The sequence below is a fragment of the Trachymyrmex septentrionalis genome, unplaced genomic scaffold (genome assembly GCF_001594115.1).
Source record: "Trachymyrmex septentrionalis isolate Tsep2-gDNA-1 unplaced genomic scaffold, Tsep1.0 scaffold59, whole genome shotgun sequence".
Lineage (NCBI taxonomy): Eukaryota > Metazoa > Arthropoda > Insecta > Hymenoptera > Formicidae > Trachymyrmex > Trachymyrmex septentrionalis.
Window position 1 is genome coordinate 749,811 of NW_017305767.1, and position 2,801 is coordinate 752,611.

At 29.6% G+C, this 2,801-nt stretch overlaps 1 protein-coding gene across 1 annotated transcript in view; it reads right to left on the reverse strand.

The window, feature by feature from the left end:
* Positions 1-384: 384 nt before the first annotated feature.
* LOC108752174 (zinc finger protein 708-like) overlaps positions 385-2,801 on the reverse strand; it is a 24,814-nt gene continuing 22,397 nt past the window's right edge. Inside the window, exon 4 of the mRNA XM_018492843.1 lies at positions 385-660. Coding sequence (XP_018348345.1) covers positions 385-660 — 276 coding nt within the window. The remainder of the gene's footprint in view (positions 661-2,801) is intronic.

The window sequence follows — 2,801 nt, forward strand, 5'->3', positions numbered from 1 at the left end:
AAGTAGGTCTGTGGGACCGATGTAGTCGGATTTTTTAAATCTTTTTTATAAAGTCCGTTGAGTTGGTTATGTGTGATTCGGATTTTTCAGTGAGAAGTTGTAGTGTTTGTGCTAGTAAGCGGGATAAGTTGTATGTCGGGGAGTGTATGGCGCTGACAATCAGTCTGAGGGGGATGTTTGGTTTGTATACTTTTGGTAGTCCGTATAGTCTTGGTGGAAGAGATAATGTTGATTTGGTTTGACTGGGAATGTTGCTTTCCTCCACTAGGATCTTAGAGTTTTGTGCGATTGTATTAGTTGGATCTTTGTCAAGCTTTTTGTATGCTTTGTCCGAAAGAAGGTTCTTCATCTTTTTCTTATAGTCTGATGTGTTCATGACTACTGTCATGTTGCCTTTGTCGGCTGGAAGCGCGATGATGTCTGTGTCCCTGTTAAGGTCTTGAGGGCCAATCCCTCTTGTCTAGTGATGTTAGGTGGAGGAGGTTTGACTTTGGAAAGGATATTAGTTATCCATCTGCGGATATTATCTGCTTGTTCTAATGGGAGTCGGTGGATGATTGACTCTATTTGGCTGATAATCTCTTTCTTTGGAACCTTTCTCACTGCGAAGTTAGAACCTTCGGCAAGCGCAGAGTTGCGTTGTAGTGTCTTGAGACAAGTCTTTGTTAAATAAGTTCTTGACGTTAAGTAATATCTGCTTAATGGATGCTCTACTGACCGTTTCTAAATTCTCAACGAATTCTTGCAAGCGCTCAAGTAAATATTAAACAAGCATTTATAAATCTTCTCATTTTCGACGGAGTATCGTATGTATTTATATCAAAAAGTTTCTAGAATTTTATCACAAAAATGTTATAGTGATGATTCAATAACGAAATAAAAAAAATATCTAATGCTCTATAATATTAATTGCTTTAATATAATTAATGTATTTTTCTCAACTTATAATAGTACATACCAGTAGTATATACAAGAGTAATAATCAGCACATACTTCCAATGTTAAAATTAGATGTTCTATGTATTCTGAAGATACAGTCAACTAAATTAACATTAAAATTAATTTTTTATTACGATCAAAGTTTCATTTTTACGCCCACACGCCGTAAACAATATTTTATCCTTATCCATCGCATATTAAATAAATATAATAATACTTATTATGCTGTAGAAAGTTATAAAAAACGTACCTATTATATTATATAGTACATTAGCAATAAAATTATTAGAAGTTAAGTTCGCTCAAGCATTTTGATACTGTCACTTTTCACTATTGCTAGTGAAAGAAAATTTTTGATTGTGCCTGGTCATAATCGCAAACATATGGAAAAAGTGAATGTTGATAGACGCAGCTAAATGTTATGTTCTCGTCGATTTATATGACGCAATGAAAATTGAATTTTTGCCACGACTCTTTTCCAAATTAAATAATATAAAGTTATATGTCGCCGAAAAAAAATTTTGTGTACAATTATATATAAATATATAATATTTATATAGAAATATATATAAATATATAATTATAGTTATATAAAAATATATATAATTATATAATTATATATACATTTATTAAAATTATTTAAAATTATATTTTTAAATAATTTTAAAATTGTATTTTTAAATAATTTTTTTAAACTATATATAAAACATTTTTTTTGCGGGATTGGTTTCACATTATTCCTTTCAAGATCCTTACTCATTTCCTTCTCATTAACATGTCATTGCTAGTTTAGGCTCAAAAAAAGAAAGGCGGTATTTTCATTAACTTTGTAGGCAATATAAAAAATACAGCAATTGCTTACAGTTTAGTACTCAAACATCAATCTCATAGCAATTGCAGAAGTGTAACGATGCCTCTTAGTGATATACGATATAGCATCAATTTCAAAAATTTTGTTTCTGTTTGCGAGTATACTACTTTAAACTCAAATTAAACGTAAAATTATTATAAGTATTAAGCTATGCAAAATTATTGTACGATTTTGTCTTTAGAACACATTATCAACCTTTTACGATGATGCTTTTGTGCTCTGACAGTGCTCAATTGTATCTCCGAAAAAAATTGTATCTTCTAAAAGATTCCCGTACAATACATATGAAATCTCATACAAAAGTTACATTTTTATTCTACACTTCATTCATCAGTTCGTCACTATTACTAGTTATTATTCGTTATTATTAGTAGTTATAATTGTTCATTATCTCCTTCGTTGATAGTTGCTATTTATTCTTTGCTTGTCGTACAAGAGGTGACCAGGTAGTGACCCTAAAAAATAAATAATTTCTTATTTATCACGTGTGATGTGGAATATTACACTTTTAATCTATTATAATATAATTATCAGGATATAACAAAAATATAAAGACAAATGTAAGTGTACAAATGAATTAAAATGTCATATCATAAATGACCTCAGTTTGAATGTGTCGAATAAGAGAGGTTTTAAAGTTGTAGGTCTTGCCACACGTCTCACAAGTATACTGCTTTATATCGCTATGTATAAGTTGGTGTTTTTTTAGACGAGATTCATGAATAAATGTTTTGCCGCATATTTCCTAAAATAGAATACATTTATGATTAAAGGAAAGTAAAAATAAAAACAATCAAATAAAAAATAATTAGAAAAATTACTAATAATAATTTTGTAGCACGTACCTTGCAAATATATCGTTTTTCGCCAGTATGTACTTTCATGTGCTGTTTTAAGTCCATATAATGAATAAATGTAGATAAACATTGATTACATTCATATACTCCTTTATGTCTTTTTTTTGTATGATTTTCCAACCTCTCATAAGTTT